Raw genomic sequence first — 18322 nt, forward strand, 5'->3', positions numbered from 1 at the left:
GGCTGATAATTATGCTACAAGAACTTGGACAATGTTTAAGAGATTCTGTTCCTTACTGGGATTTTTGTTATCACTTTATCATAGTCTGCTAACCTACCCACACCACACCCAAACACAACCAAACCACCATGGAAAAAGAAAAATCCAAAAAATGAAACCCCTCAGTTTTCAACCACTGCTCAAAGTACAATGCATTGTCTTGTTTATTTTATAGCCTGCTTAATTGAAGGACTTGTCTACAGTAGAACCAGGAAGACTCCCCATGCAAACAAAACCTTTAAGTTTACTTGCTGTAAGTTTAGCATTTTGACTCCAGGAAGAAAGAGCCTTGTTTTATACCATCACTCTAACACCAGAGGTGTCACCACAACTGTCTCCTAAATCAGAAACCAAAGACTGAGTTTCTAGCAAGTTTCACCAGGAAATTTAGAAACAAAAAACACAATCGTGAAGGAAAGTTTTATTTGACTTGTAATGCCCACATCCTAACATTAAAGGTATTTAAAAAAAATTTAGCTGCAAAGAAAAAGAAAGAAGCAAAACAAGAACAGATTTTTACACCTTTAGGAAATCAAGAAAAAATAGGCACAAGTTTACATTCATTAGTTTCACATATGGCAGAGGAATGTTTTCATGAAGAGGGGTAAATAAAATCCTGCTTTCCCACCTCCTTGTATGAGACAGCACAAGTCATGCTCTTCAAAGCCACACTGATCTTGTAGATACAACAAGGCAGATTTTTCCTCACTTTTTTTATTAACGTATTTGTGCTTTAAAGATCATAAAGAGCGTCCTAGAGCCATTTGGTGTAGTCTCTACATACATACTAAAGTACTGAGTACGTACTTTAACCACTGGTGAAGCTTGTTACAACCTCCACATAAAAACTGAAAGTCATGCCTATTTGAAATTCTGTTTAAGCATCAGAAACTATGGAAGGATTTTATTTCATAGCTGCTAAGCCACTTTAAATCCCCATCAGTGTTAAAATCTTGCAAGTGTCAGCCCAGAATGATTTAACCCCTTGAGAATAAGGGTTTATTATAAAATAGGTAAATATCTTATCTCTAGAGATTCTACCTGAATATGTATCTCATCTGCTGCTAATACTGAAGAATTTCCTTTGCTAGAACACAATATGCTGGGGAAAGAAGGATTTTCTAGTGATCTCTTACAAAGCCAGAGGGCGGGCAGGCAGTTGTTCCATCATAACCTTTTACTCTACCCTGCAAAACAGATGAGTATGAGGTGGTTGCTATGTGGGCCAAGCCCTGCTCTGGATGGGATCGGTGGAAGTAGCCCGAGCTCCCTCTTGGGGTTGCATCCAAAGGAGCTGAACGCAGCAGGTCACTGACCACCACCCCTCAGGTCAGGGAGAGCTTCTTCCACAGAACTGCTCCTCTGAACCCGCTGATCTGCAGTACCCTTCAGAGGCTGTAAACACCTTTCTTCTGCCTTTCCTCTCAAGCTACACTGGGATTGGGGAGGGAGAAAGAGCAGCAATGAAATAGCAGGGCAGGGGTGTAGAGAAGTTTAACATCCTCCCCAGTAAAGAGAAAATCGGTTTGTCTCAGCAGACATCCTCAGCTTGTGCAGGAGCAAGTTAGTGTTGGTGGGTGGAGGGGGAGAACTCAACGTTCAAGCAGCTGTGGACGTTCTCTAGGAAGATTCCTCTTTACCTTCACTAGGGGGGCAATGTACCCTATTTGCAATAAGGGCTAAGGAAAAGCATAAAGCTGTAATAAAACTGTCTTTCTTCCATTTGATTGATTATGAATTTACAATTTCTTAGCTTAAAAAGCCGCAGTGCAAGTTAGTGTTTGCTTCATGGGGACCCTGTTTCAGTATCCTCTCCCGCAAGGATGCAAAAAGACCAAAGTCAGCAGCCAGTGTTCTTGTCTGTACACAAAGCAGGCAGGCTGCCCCAAGCACTGAGGCCAAAATACACTCAATGTTGTAAATAAATACACATAAAACAATTCTAAAAATAAGAAATAAACAGCATTGATTGTTTAGAATTACAATCCATCTTATTACATTAATCTTCACATTTTAGCATCTTTTTAACCACTATACAAAGCTGCTGAAGTTACTCTTTCTTCTAAACCAGCCATACAAGAGCACAAAGCACTATAAACATTTTTTTTTGGCAAAGTAACTTGCTTTCAGAATATAATGTACCTTTGAATCACAGTTTACATATAGCAGGTGTGTCGTGCTAATACAACATCCTCTCTTTCTTCTCTCACTGCATGCTGCCAGGAGCAAGACACCTCAGAGAACTTTCCTAGTTTCAATTGCTGTCTCTTAAATCCTTCTCATAACAGTTTATTTCATGCAGCCTCATTTGGGTCAGCTGCTCCTCACTTCTGCCTCAGCACTGTCTTGTTTATTGCATTAATCTGGTCTTCAGGATAAGCCACATCAGTCTGATGTGCTTATAGAGCAACAGATGTTACGTGCTCTACACTTACCCTCTTGCAAGCATCTCAGGAGCATTTATCTACTCCTTTTACATCCTCCTGTTTACTTTTTCCCTGCTTACTTCCTTCCTGCTTTTACCAGCAGAATCCATATTAGATATCTGCGGAGGAAGAAAGACATTTGTATTCTCCAAGCCCATGCACTGACTTTCCACTCATATGGAAACTCCAGATTCTTACATATTTTTTTCCCCTTGCAAAAATATGGCTAGATAAGACTTATGCCTTTTACCTGAACAGACACAAGGGATAATTAATCAGTCTGGAGAAAAAACAGTGAAGCCTATGTTTTTGTTAAAGTCCTCATTTTCTCTTCCCTGAAGACCTCCTCATTCTGAGGCTGGGACTTGGAGCTCTATGTGGACTCAAACAGGAGAAACCATGAGCTGGACCCTCAACCTTCATCTGTGGCATTGCACTGACAGACTCCTCAACAAATCACTGCAAACCTCACACAAAATCCAGGACTGCCTCAAGTCCAGCACACTCCACTGCTGCTATCCTATGCTAGTATCCAACTCAGCACATGTCCCAGAGCAGCCAGATTTCAAGTGCCAGCTGTGCAGTCAGGATCACATAATTTGAGAAAAGCCCATCCCAGCACTACAAGGCGTATGTATATACATATGCATTTGATCTATACCCAAAACTATGCTATGTTTCTTAGGACTGACAGATTATAAAGAGTTGTCTCCTCTCTAGCAGCTTGACCCCAGCTCTCCAGCTACCTGCACACATAACCCCCTTCATACATCACATCCAACATCTACACCTCTTACTACCTTGTGCATAATAGGAATAGGCATCACACTATACCAGTTCTCTCTGCTTGTGTACACCCCACACCTCCTACCGAGCAAAAACTGCTGCTGGCTCATTCTGAAATACAGCAAGGCACTTTGATGGATGTTAAAGACTTTGTGCATGCACAGGCAGGATGCAAATCCACCCCGTCCTCACACTAGCTTGCCTTAAGGGCAAACATAGACCTCAGCAATCTCCTAAGCAAGTATGACCACGGCACAGAGCCCGTCACCTGGCCTGCAAAGAGCAGCAACACAGAGGGAACAGACCAACTTCCTTAGAGTTTCAGACTGGTTACAAAAGTCTGCATTTTACTTCAGTGCTTTACAGAAGTATTTCTTCCTCCCTGGGAGAGAAATCTTTGCTAGTCACATTGCATGTGTTAAAACATGTAAGGTAAAAATCAGCAGTAATGTCTGTAGAAACACAGCAGAGAAGAACAATAATAAAAATCCCAAAGCAAACAAAGCCTCCTTGAGAAGCTAAGGGTCAAGTGGAGAATTTACCAATGATGTTCCCGCTCCCACACACAATCGTAAACATCAGGGATTATCTCCCAGAAAACGCACAGGCAAAACGGGTACATATGTTGCCCTATTCAAGAGAATTGGGCAAAAACCTGGGCCCAGGCAGTTCATGGTTTATATGACACATTAAAAATAATAATAATAAAAAGAACAGGAAGGTGGAACAAAGAAGAAATTCAAACCATAAGCTGGCAAGTGGTCCTGGATCCATCCCAGCAAACACTACTGGCTACAAAAAGCAGAAGGTCCCACCAGGTTGCTGTGTGTTGAGATAGTCTTGCTGCCACCAATGCACATTGCAGGTAGTTTTATCCATCTCTGGGAGGAAAAAGGTCCTTGTACAAAACTGTTTTCCTCCCCTGATTGACATCAGATGAGCTCCTTCAGTGGCTCATTTTCACCAGGAAGCATGCCATTCATCTCAGGGGAAGTCTCAGTGCCCAGATATCCCAAGAGGATCTCACTGCGCCGCCGCGAGAGCTGCAAAATATCTTCTGCTAGTGACTGCACTGTTGTGTATCTCACGTTGTCCAAATCAAACATGTCCTTCAGATATTGTACTATCTGGTGCTGCAAAGACAAAAGGAAGGTTTACAGTAAGGAGACCCCCTCCCACCTGCTGATACCAGCTGCCTGGACTGCAGCAAGCAGAGAACCCCATAAGGAATTTTGCATGTCTGCCATCCAAGCAAAGATCTGCTTCAGGCTGGGTATTACTTTTGTGGCTAGGCTAGATCCTCTCATGCCTCTGAAAGAGGACAGCAGAGCTCCTGAAGTCAGGAAAGCAATGCTGATGTCCATGGCAATATCCATGCAAACATTCAATGAAGGCAACACAGCCTCTCATGATATTATCTACAAGAACAAGAGGATTTAGGCTTTAAGATCAAATACGTAACTTTTAAGATCCCATGTACTCGTAGACAAGATATTCTTTCAGTATATGCACCCATAATCTTTTCCAATACTGATGGTATAAACAGATCTTATCACACATTTTTGCTATCAGCTATGGTAAATTGTGCTGGGAATTCTTATCAATCTGAATTCAGCAATCTGCATCCCAAAAAACAGTGATTTTTAGAAGGCTTTTGTACAGAGCCAAGTTTCTTAATGCTGCATCAGTCACCAAAAGCACACATCTGCAGCTTTAAGGCAGAAGACAGCAGCAGTCCCACAGAGATTAGGTACAGAAAAGCCATCTTACCTTGAAGAAACTGCAGACTTCAGATAGTTGCTGCTTGGGCCCCAGAAAACCAAAGGCTAGAACAGGACTGACATGCTCCGATACGGAGTAGAAATGAGAGATAAAGCCATCTGGTACCTGCCACAGGGAAGGAAAGAATTGGTTGGTCTTGGTTCTCAGACAGAATTAGCAGCTTATTCCATATCAGCTACCAAATTCCCCGCCAGAAAGCACTGTGCTTTAGTAACTGAAGAGCTACTTAAGAACATCTCTTCCTGCAGAATTACATTTATCTTTAAGATCCCTTGAAGGATGACTAGAGCTTTCTGTCTTCATGTTTCTAAACTACTATTTTGGGAGGAAAACAAATAGAAGAAAATGAAAGGCAACCATCAGGCAGCCTTTATAGACACTATTTATAATCTCTGGACCAAGCCAGGAAAGGGCATGCAAATATCCAAGACAGAGCTACTGCATGACAGCACCAATACAGCTTCCAACACTCTCATTTCTCTTTGTACCATCTCACGAAGCAAACCCAGTCATACCAGCTGGTTGTGGGATACGAGTTGAAAACTTGCCAGAGGCCACAGACCCCATGGCAGAACTGGGGTTATGAAGTTGCAGCTTCCTGTTCCCCAGGTCCAATAACTCATCTGCTGTGATACTTTAGAAAGCCACAAATTTAAGGGAAGTGCATCAAGTAATAGCTAGTCAGCAATCAGTGCTGGGAAGCGGAGAAGCGCGTGAGCCATTCATTGTGCTGCCAGCAGGGAAACTACAATTCAGGAGTAGTCCCTTGTTGTTTGGTGTCTGTGACCATTCCTACGGTATTGTGAGCTGGGAGAAGGAATACCTCTCCTTGACAGGCAACGTTGTCTTTTGAATCCTCACATTAAGAAAAAGGGAGAATAAACTCAGACTGATTCAGTAAAATACTGGCATGGCACTGGAGCAATGACAGCAGGACCCTAGTGCTCTAAAGCATCACAAAACATGATTCAGTTCAGTCTTATACCACTTAGATCTTGTATTTTGTCAAGATATAGGTGTTATCTTTTCAACTTCAAATACATTAGGTTCTCTCCCTTTTAATTAATTTTGCTTACCATCAGAAGCCTCCTTTTTGCTTTCAGAACTGACCAGCAGGCAGTTGCTAGAGCCTACAATTAACGGAGAGACACCATCAGTTACTGGGATTACTTTGAAAAAAAAAAAACAAAACCAAAAAAACAGTTTACCAACACACTGCCATCAAAATATCAAAGCAGTGGCCCTTTCGTGCCAACAACTTTAAAATTAGTGACAAAATCAAAGTGAACTGAAAGTAATTTAGCCACTCCAGATCCATTCCAGAAAAGCCGAAGTGTTTTTGAAGATTGCTACTATGATCTGACATAGTTGCCAAACACCCCAGAATGCAGACTGTAAGCAGACTGTTGTTAAAAGGTGCCTCCCAACCATCATCTTCTCAGTCTATGAAACTAATCAGTCTTAAATATGCAGCTGTGGGCCAGGACTAGAGGAAAGTGCTGCTATTTGAGCCTCAGTGTCTCCTGAGGTACCACCAGAATGAATAACCAGGCGCAAAAAAACCACACGCGTTTTTCCCTACATTTTGATCCTCTTATTCTCATTCATGAAAATATGCATTGTCATCTTTTAACATCTCCATGGCATCACTGATAAAGGCCGCTAGAGAAGTAAGTCTATTGGAGCCAACCAGATGCTTTCAAAATAAGGAAAGCTTTCCTGTACACAATTTACATGTACCAGAAGACTGTTGTTTAGAGCTTCAGGAAAGCACGGTATTTCTAAAGAGAAAATTCAGCTCAGCCAGGACAGCTGAGGTTTTACTCTCCTAGCCTTGGCACTGCGATCTCACGCTCAGCGCAAGGACTCCCTGTTTAACGCACCGTCTCCTTGAAGCTGTCGGACAGCCAGCGGTTGCGCAGCACAGCCAGCACAGAGGAGGGTGGGTTCTCCAGATCCTCAAAAGCATCCATGAGGATGAAGTCCAGCACAATATCAAAGAAACTCATGCATACCACCTGTCAGAGAGCAGAACAGTCTGTAAAGGGAACAGGTTTAAAAGAAAAGAGACAGACTTTACTCTTGGTTTGAAGCAACAAAATGCAATGAGCTGAAGTACACAATGTAATCGTATTTCAGCAGCAGTTCTTTCACTCCCAGGGTGTTCCTACACATCCATTATCTTCCAACTCATCTGCAACTTTGTAGAGATAATGTCTTTACCAACCCCTCTTCCCTCCAGCTCCTGCTGAGTGGTCGGCCAGGTCTCTTGCTTCAGTGCATAATGCAGCATCTCCTCATAGCTTTCCAGAAAAGCTTTGGGATTCTGGGAGAGCAGAGAAACAAAACACTTCAGAAGGTACAACAGCTGTGGGCACATTTCACCGAAGTTTGACTACTCTATTTCGAGCTAACATCAACACATGTGGGTGAAGTTTTTAGCCAAAACACTTTTTGTGCAGAAAGAGAGAATTTATTTCCAGGAGGCATGGATGGCCCCCGGCTCAGCTGTGACTCAAAGCACCTATGTTGCTCCACTTTCTTCAAGGAAGTAGCTAGGACATCTGTATGCAAACTGAGCCATTAAGGGACTAACACCGTGCAAGCAATGATCTCCCTGTTCAGGGCATGACCAGTGACTAAGCCAGTGATTTGAGAACTGGTACGTTGTAGTAACCAGCATACAGATGAAGTTTTCTTCTTTCAACACACTGGACAAGTTCTGGGTGGGGATGGAGGAACAAGTGTCCCTGTGCTCAAGACACAGCTGAGTCATTACACAAACTTCATACCTTTTCAGCTTTTGACATCAGTCCTATCACCATTTGCTTCCCAACCTCCCCAAAAAACAGCTGATTGCTTTCATCCTTCAGCAGCTCCTGCAAAGGGAACACAAGAATTCTCCTGTGAGTGCCTACGCCCACATGAATTCTGAGTTGGGAGAAAAAAAGGACAGGACACAAAGCAGTGCAATGCTGCATACACCGGTATCATTAACCTTTATTAAGCTGGAGTCTAGAAATCAAAACTGCTCTCTCCAGGAAATGAGTTTAAAATTAGGCTGGAAGACTGGAAGCGGCAAGAATGGAGGCACAGGAGCCACAGGATGGCAGTGGGGCCAGGGCATAAAAGCTGCTGTTCAGGCTCTAGACACACACTGCCAGAAGAGGATTGCGGCAAGGAGAAGGAAACCTTGCTCCCCCCACCTCAGAGGTTTGACTCCAGCCCAGTGAAAAGCTCTTAAGTGGGAGTATCAGCTTCTGGGCAGCTTTGAAATTCCCAAACTTTAACTTCCCAGAACTAAACCAGCGTCAGTGGCCATGTAACCACTGCTCAAGCTGGGCACAGGGACCAGGGGATCCTCTCCCTCTCCAAATCAAACTGATCAGGATGGGATTAGAGCATTACACCAGGGGAGCTTGAGCTGCTGCTGCTTCTGCTTTTACTTGCTCTAGAGAGGCAAAGACTTCACCCCTGTGCTGGCAGAGGAGAACGTGGAGAACAGGAACTCAGGAGCCTTGAGCTGTTCTCACCTGGAAGGCCTGCCTGACACAATGCAGCTTTGCAAGGAAATCCTGGTCGCTGTAGCAGCCAAGGAGCTCTGTCCTAGAGGGAAAGGGGAAGGATTGCATAAATTTCAGCTCTCCTGATGTCTGTGTTCCTAACAACTATTATCCCCCCCCAAAAATACTTTCTCCTAGGCACAGACTGGGAATTAACAACTGCATTCCCTTTGCACAGCTCCCTGGGGGACCAGAGCATTTCCGCAAAGGCTGCTGCGGCACAGGACTATGCCAGCCAGCCACACAGAACAGGTACATTTCTCTCTACTAATTTCCTGGAACAATTACCCTTTCCTAATATGTGTCCTAAAATCTGGGGCTAGTTCCCTGAGAAGTCCGAACCAGCAGGAAGGATGCTAAGAGTTTCCGTCCCCAAAGGGTTATTCTGGTTATAGGGCTGCTCAAAGGCAAATAACATGTTCACACTGCTCAAAGGAGCCTCGACACAAGGATCCACAACTCCAGCTGGCACTTCACCTCAGTGTCCGGCATGCAACTTTCCCTTCTTTCACTAACTGCAGAGCTTCTTCATATGCCGCCACTGGCTTAGAGAGGTGGAACGGTATTTCCTCAAAGTGGAGAGAGTCAAAGAGCTGTAGGGGTGGCAAGAGGCATGGGAGGAACAAAATGATCTTGTTAAATATTTGTAAATACTCAGAAACTGCACACAAGCAAGATGTGCCTTCTTCAGCTAGCAAACTTTTGTCAGTGCCAATTATTTCATGCAAAGATGTTTCTTTTCCCACCAGTTTCAAAGCTGTCTCAGCTCTGACACAGCTCAATATCCCCTAAAACTTACACAACCAAGCCACATTACATTAGATTTACAGTACTCTCCTATCTGTTATGGCATGTTTTCTACAGTAGATAGGAAGATGACATGGAAATGCTGGTTGGAAAGGGCTGCACTTCGTCCCTAATTAAAAACCTTTTCCTAACATCCATCATGAACCTCCCAGCTTGGGGCTGTTGCTCCATGTTTTATCATCTTCCTCTACCAAGATGTGTTTAGCTCCACTGCCTTTGTGGCTCCCCTCCAAGCAGCTGGACTGTGACAAACAGCTGAAACTTAAGTCACCTCTGCTGCAGAGAAGAAGGAGTCCTCGGAAATTGAGCTGTCTTCATCATCCGTCCGAAGCCGCAATGACCCATCCGTCAATGGAAGCATTAAAGTCTTCTCTGGAGGAAAGGAAGAAGCTGCATGTATTGGAGTTTATGGACTACCATTCCTCTTAGCTCCTGCGCTCTCTCTCTCTCTCCCACCCCCACAAACAGCACTTTGTCACTACTTCATTGCCTGGCTTACAGAAAAGACATAAAACCAGACAGGAAACTGGCATTTTAATGTATTTCTAACCCAGCTCCCATACCCAGATCCAGCAGCATGCTGTCTGATGGAAGTGAAGACCCAAACTCTTCCTGGAGGTGGTAGGCTCGGTGCAAGAGGGACTCCAGCTTCTCGGCGAACTCCCTTTTCTGGGACTCCTCCTTGAACATACATAAATGGCACCCTTAGTTAGCCAGCTGGGCAGAGACAGATTGACAGCACAAATATGGAAGGAAATTTTCAGTAAAATGGGATTTACAGTTTGCAGATTAAATGATGAGAGAGAGAGAGAGAGAGAGAGAGAGAGAAGACTCATTAATCCTACAATGCAGCTAATAACGTGAGGGAAGGGAAGCTTCTACATAGCCTATTCAAACTCTCTGGCTTTTTAGCTTCACAATTTTGGTTTCCTGTTAAAAAAGGGAAAAAAGAACTTAAGAACTTTAACCTGCCATCCAGAAAAACAGGTATTTTAATGAGTTACAGATCACTTAATTCTCCTGACTTATGACTTTAGCCTAATTTCAAGAGGGAATCACATCAGAAAACCTGTGTTGAATACAACAGAGTATCCAGAACTGGATAACAGAGTAAGAGTCCTTGGATTAAGGTGCTGGGCATAAGCAAAGTTTGCTGTAAGCAGCACAGGAGGACAGACAAAAAAAAGGGAGAAAAATAAGACTTACACAGCATCTTGCCTTCATGCCCCTGTGTCTGCATGAGTATCTCACCCAGAAGACAGAAGCATTAACAAGAAGCATGAAATCTCTTTTGATAATGAATCAACTATTTTTAAGTTAGTTTTAGAAATACTATATGACTGTTCAAGGAGAGACAACAAGAGAATCCAGATTTGACTTGGATAAATATTATCCACCACAAAAGACAAATATCCCACATACTTAGTATACCAGGCCCTGTTTATAAGAGGCGGGAACACTTTTTGCCAGCGAGAACTCCTGGAGAGTTGGGAGTTTAGCTCTTTTCACAGTCCTGGGCTACAGCTGCTCTCTTTAGCTTCGTGGTTGTCACTGAGCCATTCTAGTTTGAATCTCCTTATCAGAGTCTTCCCTGCATAATCCTCAAGTCCAAGACAACAAGGCGTTGTACAAAAATACTTGTTTCTGTAGCTGTAGGCAGAACGAGTTACTCATCTCCCTGACCCACTTGCTCAGTCAGCAGGGGCATACTTAGCTCCTGCCGAGTTCCCACTTTGCTTTACTCATTAATACACACAGGCAGCTGGCCTCTGCTTCTCCACCCAGCTTCCTAGGAAGTGATCATGACCATCAAGATCTCCATTTTCAAACATGTTAAAAAGTTACAGACACAACACTGCCAGGCAAAAAGCTATTTCTTTCTCTCCAGTGCTGTATTTGTTACAGCCTTTTCCTACCACAGCCTCTGCTGCTGGAGGACTTGCATGACAGTGACTGACATGATGCTGGAAGGTGGGTAGAAAAGCTGGGGAATGAGGGGGCGAGACTTATTAAAAAGAAAAAGAAATTAAAAACACCCACTCACATTGCATAAGGAAGCCACAGATATAGACAGCTCTTAAACAGAGTCTGGCCCAACTCTGCCCTTAATTTGCTCTTCTTTTAACCTCCTAATTACTGCTTCCCACACCCAGACTAGTCTTTCAGCATGTTCCCCAGCTGACAAATGCAAGGCAAAAGTGGGGACCTACCTCTGGGATGTTCTCAGACATGCCCTCTTGCTGTTTCTTGCTGTCCCAGGGCACGGGAGTGCTGGTACTCGCACTGTCCCTCTGCCTGATGGTCAGTGCCTGCTCCCACTTCTGCAGGGCCTCCTCAAACAGCTCCATGCCTGGCAATACAACCAAATACAAGCTGTGAGAGTCCCAGGCCACTTAGAAAAAAAGCAATACAGCATGAGTCTTTGCTCACTCAGACAATCCAGCAAAGATGGAAGCCTCTCCCCAGCTGATAAGAAAGAATAAATATATTCTATTTCTTTCCCCTTTAAATATGGTTTAATTTGGATTAGAAGTTAAGGAGAACATCCCTAAACTGGTTAAAACATCAGCCGTGTTACTTCCAAAATACTGTTCTCCAGGGATAAACAACCTCCCCAGGGCGATGTCACCCTTATGCTTGTTTACCTTGAATGTAGAGGCTTTCTGCACTGGAATCACCAATGACTCCAGCATCTCCCATTGCCTGGGCCTCCCACATCCCTGCTGATGCTGGTGTTGGACTTGAAGAGTTGACTACTACCATCTGCAGGAAGGGAGCAGAGAGCAGCAAATGCCTTTTGAATTCTCTCCAAGGGTAGCAATGTTAAGACCACACAAACACCACCATCAGTTAAATTTCAACGATAAGCCATTTCCCTTCCCCATGTTTGCCCTTGTGTTTCCCCATATCAGTACTCCCTTGCCTGGGAAGGGGAAGGTGTCAAGGGTTACCAGCCCCCTCCCGCTTGGGTTCACACTATGCTGTCAACTGCCAAGAGCCCGAGGAGAGGGGAGACAAGGTGAGAAGTCCTCCCCTTCTCCACCCAGCACCACAGCGGTGTCTTTGATAGCACATAAAGTTGTGTGGGAAATACCTTCCCAACCAATTTACACTGAAGCCTCATTAGGAAATGGTGAGCTGTACAATGATGAGCACTAGCAGGAGAGCACTGATGGAGGCAACAGCGTGAGAAAGCTCCAAAGCAATTGCTACAAAGGCGCAAGGATTTTGATAGAAAGTTCATATCAGCCCCAGCTGCCTGTGCAAAAAACACTGGAAGTGGGGGGAAGTGACCACAGTCCAAACAAAGGAACAGATTACCAGCAAAAATGCAGCTCAGGACTTTGGCCAAGGGGATCCTTGCTCTTCTCTGTAAACAAACCTCCTGGGAGGGCTGAGCACTAAGGTCCACACAGCAAATTGTCAGCTTTCTCCAATTTCACACTAGCACATAAATGTCTTTTAAAGTCTGACTCAGTACAGTGCTGGGTTCAAACACTATCAATGACCAGTGTTTTCATATGGCTTAGAGAAAGATGTCCAAATGTGAGCCTGATACTAGAAAAAAGCTACAATAATCATCTGACAGATTAATTCTTGCCCTGGCTCCATTGGTTAATCTCTGCGGAGTATTAACAAATAACCTTGAGATCCAGAACTGCAAATCATCAGTTCACTGCTGCTGACTTATTTACTCGATGGCAAAGACGACCCCCAGGAAGCAGATAAGAGAGCAGGCAGAAACTGCAGCTGTGTGAAGAATGAGCTGTTTTTCCATCAAGTAACATGAAAGCAATGAGTACAGTGTCACAGATGCTCAGCTCCCACACAATGAAGGGGGTACGGGAACAGATCCCTCTCCGTGTGGATATCCCCACCCATGCACCAGCAGTGGAAAAAGGAATTTGGATATTTTTTTTATCTAAAGAGAAACAGACTTCAATGATACAAAACCCGGATGGCATCTGTGGGAAGGGAGAAGCCACAGGGGAATTAAATGGACGTCCCTGCAGGGGTAGGGAGGCCGGAGCTGGACACAGCTTGGTCCTCACTGACACATCCCATCATATCCCAATTACCCAGGGGAATATGGGTGCCGGGCTGCACGCCCAGCACCGTGCCAGCACTGCCGCCTGCTGGACACACACTTTGGCCAGCACAGATTTTTGGCAACTTTCTGGTACTTTAACCATACAGGACAAGCTAAAATACAGCAATGCCTGCACATACTGTAGGGTTCTGCTAGCCAACAGCTCCCTTCGAAGGAGTGATTTTTCCCTCTCTTGCCCCAGTATTGCTAATCAGCCACGGAGCCCAAGTGGGTGACGCCGAGGGGGTGTTTCGCAGTAAGTTGCAGTGCACAAAACTGCAGAGGTTGCTTGTGCCACCTGCTGCTCCAACAGCAGCACACAGGGCTTTGAGCAAGGGGGATGTAAAACAGGTCTTGAAGCCACAAATGCTCCCCAATCCTTCTGTGTTTGGACTGACAAGAGGTGGATATAAGCAGTGATGACTTCTGCTGCCTGGTCAAGCCTGAATTACCTGTATTTATAGTCTGCTTTTGGCTTTGGAGGAAATAGAACGACTAGGCTGTGTTTTCAACCTGCACTGCTTCCTGAACAGAGCTATCAGATTTTGGTAGTTAACTTGGTTTTACCAACCAAGCAACCTGTGAGCAGCCCCAGCACAGGAGGGCTGTGCCGGCACAGGGGCTGCTGGGCCACCCAAGCCCCCACCACAGAGGGAAGCAAACAAGCTCCCCATTGCTGTGAGAGCCAGTGACAACCCAGCCTCGCTCCTTGAGGGATCACAGAAAGCCCTGACAAATCCCAGCCATGTCCCACACACAAGACCTTCCTGCAAGCCCTCGTTGGCCAAAGAAGTGGGATGTACCCTGGGGCTCTTGGCCACAGGATAATGCTGCTCTAATTTCATGCAGGCAGCTCCAGACCATCAATTTGAGGTTAATATCAGAACCCACCCTATAATTGTGCCATAACCTGTTTTGCTCCAAAAACTTTGGCATTATCCATTGGCCAGCGCAAGCCCAAGGACTTTGTGATCTTGTTCCAGATAGGCGCACTTGCACAGTTAGGCGCGCTTGCATCTCCCAGCCCCGCTTCTCCCAGCCCAGCCGAGAAGGTCCTTACCGAGGTGAGGCTGTGGGAGGAACTGGAATGTTTGCTGGGCTCGATGGAGGAAATCCCACTGAGCGTATCATTGCTCTTGCTGCCAGGACTCTGGACTCTCTTGCTGGAGTATCCTGCAGTTGCGAAGGTCACACAAAAACAAGATTTTAGGCCAGGTTCACTGCAGCTGTGAATAGGGAGGGGAACATTGCCCTGTCAAGTGTGACTGTGGATGGGCAAAGCAGCATCCAATACGTAGAAATGAGTCACGGATCTCCTGTATGCTCTATTTTGCTCTGAGACACTAAAAAAGCTGGTATCAGTGGGGATCTGAGGCTCAGGAATGAGTATTTATTTACCACTTATGGATGGCAGGAGGCAAGCACAAGTGCAGAGCATCAAGGAAGAACCCCTCCAGCTTCCCTCAGGCCAGGCAGAGCATGAACATTGCTCCCTTAGTTATTATTAAAAATGCTTAAAGGTTTTCATATGTTTCATAAAACAAATGTTTAATCTCTAAAGTGCTTTGCTGAGGACCTGGGTGAGTCTTACTCCAAAAATCAATAGAATCAGGTGAAGAAGCTGCCCAAGGTCCGGGAGCTGCGGCAGAGCTGGACAGACACTCCTGACTCCCCAGCCTGGCCCAGGCCACCCTCCCCTCTGGCACCCAACCTCGCTGACACGGCTGCATGCGGGACTCCTGGGTCAGGCGTCATATTGGCATCACCGAGATCAATATGCAACCAGGTCACCGTGTACCCGCATGCCATTATTATCGGGGGAAGTATGGTGTAACAGGTCCATGGTCTTTCCATAGGAAGGGGGATGGGAACTGCAAACCTTGGTGAAAACCTCAGTGACACTTTTTTCTCGCAAGGGCTTTGAGCTCAGGGTCTCTCCCTTTCCTCCACTAACCCTGCGTGCATGGCACTGTGCTTCAGGCTTCTAATTTCATTCTGCATCGATGCACTACACAAATGGCTTTGCTTTCCTCTCCTCCCAGCTGTCAGGAACTTCCCATCACTCCCTGTACACCCTCTTTGCTCCCTCACAAAAGGCTTTTGGAGATTTTTCCCTTTCTGCAAGGCCAACCTTTCTTCACGGAGGAGACCCTTCTGGTTGGCAAGATGGGCACTGTGATCCCTCCGGGCTTAAAGCCGCACTTCTCCGGAGCAATCTGCTTCTTTCGACGACGACGACGCTTCAGCTGATGAGCTGCAAGAGCCAACGCAACTGTCCCAAGAGCTGTAGCAAACAGCACCTTACGCAGGCCTGGAGAGAGCCGCAGCTGAGAGAAGACAGACTTTAAACACAAAAGATATGAAAGAGCAACGATGAAAAACCAATTCCACCACCCTTTTTTTTTTTTTTTTAAAGCAGTCAAACATAAGACACCTTGGCATTCCCCCTCCCACCCACAAAACGCAGCCCCTGCTACACAACTAAGACTTAGCAACAGAGAAACTGCAGAGCATCATTTTGGCAGAAGCTAGAGAACCTGGTCTCAATTCTCATTACCAAAACACACTGCAAAATTTGCACACAGCTTGTAACAGATGCAATCCAGACTACCCAAATTCAGCTGTGAAACCCTGGTAGCTGAGCTTTATTGCACTACTACAGGTGGGAAACGTATTACTCTTCTTCAAAACAAAAGTCTTTTTTTAGTGTCTTTGACAAAGAGGAAGCTTGAACCTGGGCATTTCTCCCAGGAAGAGATGTGGGAAGCCCTTCTCTCCCCTGTCCAAGCCCACCCTGAGCAGCTCTCTCCCACCACCCCAAACTGTTCATGCAAATCTTACAAACCCTCAAACTGCCTAGGTCCCCCAGCATCACCCCGTCATGCCTCTGTCCCTCACAACTAACACAGACAAAGCCCAAAGAGAAAACCCAAGGAATGCAACGGAAAAGCTTTTCCCACTTGTTGTACCTGCCCAAACGTCGTGTAAACAAACACAGGGATCTCTGCCACGGTCATCGCCAAGGCCTGGATGATGGACATTCCCTCTGTCCTTCTAAATGCCATCTCTGCACGAGGATCTCAGCACCTCCAGGAGCCACAAAGGGGAAGGGCACTTGTGGATGCTGCGTGAGCTGCTCACAAAGAAATCCAACTTTTCTCTGACATCTGGCTCAGAGTCCTGGGGTCAGCCTTCATCCAGCAATCCTCCTCCTGCAGAAAGAGGAGAAAAATCAAGTGAGTGAAGGGAACACACGACCTGCACCTCCTCATACTGCGCTTCACAAACCACACACCAGGTCATTGGAGCAGCAATGCCGCTAGAGCCGAGGAGACCTAAAGCATCTTCTCACCAACAGCAGCAAATTTTTGCTTGTCCTACCAACCACAGGGGCAGATTCCCAAACTGCTCTACAGCAGCAGCATCCCTGGACTCCACAGCTGCCAGAGACTTCTACATACACTAGAATTGGCTGCACACGGTTGGGATTTTGTTTGCAGTCCCCATATAAAAAGGTTTCAATGCTGCTTGAGTTTACTCAGAGCTTTCCTGGCCATGCTGGGAGCTGGGGAGGAGGGACGTGCTTCACGTCAAGGACAGCGCTACAGAACGATGTACTGAAACCGGGGGGGTGGTTGGTCTTTTAAACACCACAAAGTTATAAACCCTTTGGCCCCACTCTCTGCCAGGCCAGCCTTTGCAGCAAGCCACCTTCACTGCAGCGAGGAGATGCTGCTCTCACCCCGCATGTGGCCATGCTCCAGCCACACCGGGCTCTGGCATCTCCCCACACCAACATGCTAAACCCACCCCGGGTGTTACAGCTGCATGACAACCCCCCGTTCCTGCCTGACCCCACGGCTGACAACAACCTCACACCCCACGGCCCGCGGGTTGGTGTAACCCCGTCTGGGAGCCGCGTTTGGAAATGGTCTCGAGGTGGCGGGATCCCGCAGGGACCAGACACGGACAACGGACTCTCCCCACAAGGTTAATCGCAATGTTTTGGCCAGAGCGGAGATGAGGAGAGCAAAGTGCAAGAGATTTTGGGCACAGAAAACAGCCTGGGGGTTACAACGCTTGGCTGGGGAGCGCACTCAGCAAGGCACCAGTGAAACCCCTCTGTCCGGGGCATCTCCCCACAGCCCTGCGTGCCCCGGACTCTCAGGGCGAAGCAGTGACGGGACCCCAGGGCGCGGGGGTGTTAAACCCACCGGCCATGCAGGGAGCTCCCCACGGGACACCCCGTACCAGCACTGCAGCAAGCCGGGGCCCTGCAAACAGGGCTCCCGGGCCCTTTGCCCCCCTGGAGCATCCCCGCACCCCCTGCATCCCTGGGCACCCCCCATAACTCCGCGCCCTGAGGTCCCTCAGGCCCCTCGCACCCCTGGAGCATCCCCCGGGCCCCCTGCACTCATGCACCCCGGGGCACCACCCGCACCCCAGGCATCCCCAAGCCTCCCGCACGCATACATCCCGGGGGGGTCCCGTACTCTCTGCACCCCGGTGAGTCCCCCCCACCCCCAGGCCAGGTTCTACCCGGGGGTCCCCGTCTCCGCTCCACCCCCCTCCCCAGCGATGGTGCGGCCCGCCGAGCCCGGCCCCCGCGACGGAACGCGGGCGGCACCACTCACCGTGGCGGGGGGTGCGCGCGGCCCCGCTCGGCGCTCTCTCCCCCCACCGCGCGCCATGGCCGCGGAAGGGCAGCGTCTCCTTCCCCCGCGCCGCAGCCTACCCTGGGCGGGGGCGGGGCCGACGGCGGCAGTGCAGAGCCACCGCCCCCCGGCCCCCCTCCAGCCAATAAGAGCGACGAGCTGCCTGCCGGCGGA

The 18322-nt window shown here is 47.0% G+C and overlaps 1 protein-coding gene across 2 annotated transcripts; it reads right to left on the reverse strand.

The window, feature by feature from the left end:
* Positions 1-445: 445 nt before the first annotated feature.
* On the reverse strand, positions 446-18261 carry MIGA2 (mitoguardin 2). 2 transcript variants are annotated; one of them, XM_052815739.1, is made up of 16 exons: positions 18128-18261; positions 16463-16705; positions 15625-15820; positions 14554-14666; positions 12049-12166; positions 11614-11753; positions 9967-10084; positions 9675-9775; positions 9074-9189; positions 8567-8639; positions 7826-7912; positions 7261-7359; positions 6917-7051; positions 6110-6163; positions 5022-5138; positions 446-4384 (listed from the first exon to the last, which is right to left on the reverse strand). In XM_052815739.1, the coding sequence occupies exons 2-16, from the start codon at positions 16556-16558 to the stop codon at positions 4184-4186; spliced, it is 1764 nt and encodes a 587-aa protein (XP_052671699.1). In that variant the 5' UTR covers positions 16559-16705; positions 18128-18261; the 3' UTR covers positions 446-4183. The 2 variants fall into 2 exon arrangements, with proteins under 2 accessions (XP_052671699.1, XP_052671698.1); XM_052815738.1 differs by having other exon boundaries at positions 15625-15835.
* Positions 18262-18322: the final 61 nt, after the last annotated feature.

Source organism: Harpia harpyja, chromosome 19, assembly GCF_026419915.1.
Source record: "Harpia harpyja isolate bHarHar1 chromosome 19, bHarHar1 primary haplotype, whole genome shotgun sequence".
NCBI classification, from domain to species: Eukaryota; Metazoa; Chordata; class Aves; order Accipitriformes; family Accipitridae; genus Harpia; species Harpia harpyja.

Bases quoted from the DNA above. Each gene is read 5' to 3' on its own strand.
- MIGA2 (XM_052815738.1), bottom strand. From the start codon at position 16,558: ATGGCATTTAGAAGGACAGAGGGAATGTCCATCATCCAGGCCTTGGCG. The intron at 9,776-9,966 runs GTATGGGAGCTG...CCTTTCCTCCAG, and splicing joins CAGCATGCTGCTGGATCTGG to AGAAGACTTTAATGCTTCCA. The intron at 7,913-8,566 runs GTGAGAACAGCT...TTCCCTTTGCAG, and splicing joins GTGTCAGGCAGGCCTTCCAG to GAGCTGCTGAAGGATGAAAG.